Source organism: Poecilia latipinna, unplaced genomic scaffold (assembly GCF_001443285.1).
Source record: "Poecilia latipinna isolate Pla-1442-1.1 unplaced genomic scaffold, P_latipinna-1.0 Scaffold85, whole genome shotgun sequence".
NCBI lineage: Eukaryota > Metazoa > Chordata > Actinopteri > Cyprinodontiformes > Poeciliidae > Poecilia > Poecilia latipinna.
The window spans coordinates 657,289-659,436 of record NW_015112701.1 but is presented as its reverse complement, the minus strand read 5'-3'; the positions used below and the strand labels follow the sequence as shown (position 1 = coordinate 659,436).

The 2,148-nt window shown below is 43.4% G+C and overlaps 2 protein-coding genes across 2 annotated transcripts in view; one reads left to right on the top strand and one right to left on the bottom strand.

The window, feature by feature from the left end:
- The first annotated feature begins 332 nt into the window (after positions 1–332).
- The window catches only part of lxn (latexin), an 18,852-nt gene continuing 17,036 nt past the window's right edge, over positions 333–2,148 (top strand). Inside the window, exon 1 of the mRNA XM_015021883.1 lies at positions 333–1,508. Coding sequence (XP_014877369.1) covers positions 1,371–1,508 — 138 coding nt within the window. The 5' untranslated portion in view covers positions 333–1,370. The remainder of the gene's footprint in view (positions 1,509–2,148) is intronic.
- Positions 1,537–2,148, bottom strand: part of gfm1 (G elongation factor, mitochondrial 1) — a 24,093-nt gene continuing 23,481 nt past the window's right edge. Inside the window, exon 18 of the mRNA XM_015021873.1 lies at positions 1,537–1,978. Coding sequence (XP_014877359.1) covers positions 1,847–1,978 — 132 coding nt within the window. The 3' untranslated portion in view covers positions 1,537–1,846. The remainder of the gene's footprint in view (positions 1,979–2,148) is intronic.

Sequence of the window (2,148 nt, the reverse complement as noted above, 5' to 3'; positions counted from 1 at the left end):
TTGTCACCCCTGAAAAAATTTCTGCCCCCCTCTTGCCACCCCATAAGTATTTTTCTAGATCCGCCCCTGTTTGTGTTTGTTCCAAAGCCGTTTGTCCAGTTTTGTCAAAAATGTTGCTTTAGGTGGTGAGGTTTAAAAAAAAAAAAAAAAAAAAAAAAAAAAAAAAAATATATATATATATATATATATATATATATTTTACATTCCCGTGTTAAAGCTTTTAAATTCTTGAAACTTAGACAAGTTAAATGTTCCCTTAATGATTTATATTAAAAAAATCATATACCCCAGTTCTAACAGTCAAATGTGATGCAGCAAACGCAAAAAACAATTCTAAAGATTGTTCACGAATTCCAGTAAACATAAGCTTTGCTAAACAACAAAAAAGAACAAATAAATTACAGCCGACTCTCCTTTAACAAATAAAATCTCCCCGTACCGCCTATTAACACCCATTTCGTCTGAAGACGACCTGTTGAAGCAGGTGTATGACGGAGTCTTCACCTCCATCTCCACGGCGATAAGGAACCTGCAGCAGGTCCTGATGTGAGCTTGTTTGCTCACTCCGGTGGGCCAACAGGAGTCAAAAGGTCAGAGAACATTAGTGGCTCTAAATGAGTTTTATTTAGCTGGTCCAAGGGGGAAAACGGCTTTTTGGGTCGTAAAGGTTGCACACCTCTGGGCTGCGCGTGCGCGCACACGCACACACACACACATACACACACACACAGCTTTAACTGGTAGATTATAGGCTGCAGCCTCCAGGCAGAGGTTCATGTTTGCTCTGTTTTCAGTGATGAAGGAAGGATGACTGTCAAGAATTGGATTGTAACAGAACAAAACCCTCAAGTTTGACCGGTTAGAAAAAATAAATAAAGTGACCTTCTGACTCTCTGTCTGTCTTTCCCTCCAGAGTACCATTTTTAACTTCAATCTAAAAAGATGGCATACTTTCCTAAAATAAGCTTACTTTGTTCAAGTTTGGTTATTCCTTTAGTCAAACACCGAGAAGGAGGCGCGGCTGCAACCAATCAACTCTCAGAAGAATCCCGCCAGACAGCTGCTTTCCTCCTCAGATGCTTTGGAGACTCGTGAGCCGAGAGCGTCAACAAAGACAAAATGAGAAATGCAAGCAGCTAAAGTGGAGCGGCTTTGTTTACCTTATGGGAACAAGAAAACAGACTGTGGTCAGAAGCAGGCAGAATGTGGAAAATCTCGTCTCTTGCTTCCCCTCCTCTTTTAACTTCTGGTTGCACAACTCGGCACTGACGGGAGCGTCATTCCTCCTGCTGCACTCCTCCGAGCTACTAGTCGCTTTGACCTTGCTCACACACACACACACACACATCTGAGCTTCACAGCCGACAGGAATGGGACTGAGGAGAGCGATTGTTCTGTTTGCGTTGATGGAGGTGACATGGAGCCTCAGTGTGACGACAATCGGACCTGAAACCGTTTCCACGGACGCCTCGGCTCATCCGGAGCCGGCTGAGGAGAACACAGAGCAGGTGAGGAAGATCAAAACTATACGACCCCTGCATGAAAACGGCATGTATATTTGTTGCAGTCATTATCAGATCAATATCATTCTGTACACAGTACAAAAACCAGCGTGAGCTCGAGTGGAAACAGCTTTCAGTAACAACTCAGGTTTGATGCAGCCTGTTGAGATCAAAACAACATAAATACGTTTCACATGAGTTTTAGACAGAGTGGAGGCTGAGAGGGGGGTTAAAATGATAAAGAACATCAAAATACGAACTCTTTTTTTTTTTTTTGGCTCCATAAACTCCACCATTGTCCTGGGCGATTGTGGAGTCCAACAATAAACAAGCGAGGGAGCAGCTCAGTTCTTCCACTTGTTCTTTTTTGCAGGCAGCTGTCCTGTGGCCTCCAAGTATTTGTTGACAAGGTCTTCTTGTGTTGCTGGCAGGCAGGGCTGATATCTGCTGTAGTCCATGGTGTACTCTCCTTTTCCCTGTAGAAACATTGGGAGAGCATTCTTTAAATCCATCCACGCAATCATCAGGAAGGCGAATGTCACAACAGACTCTACAGTTCTCTAGTTTTACTTCCCCCCCCCCCCCCCCCCCCACCACACCCAAAAAAACATCTTTGTTCTCCTCCTTTTTTTTTCACACAAAAAAA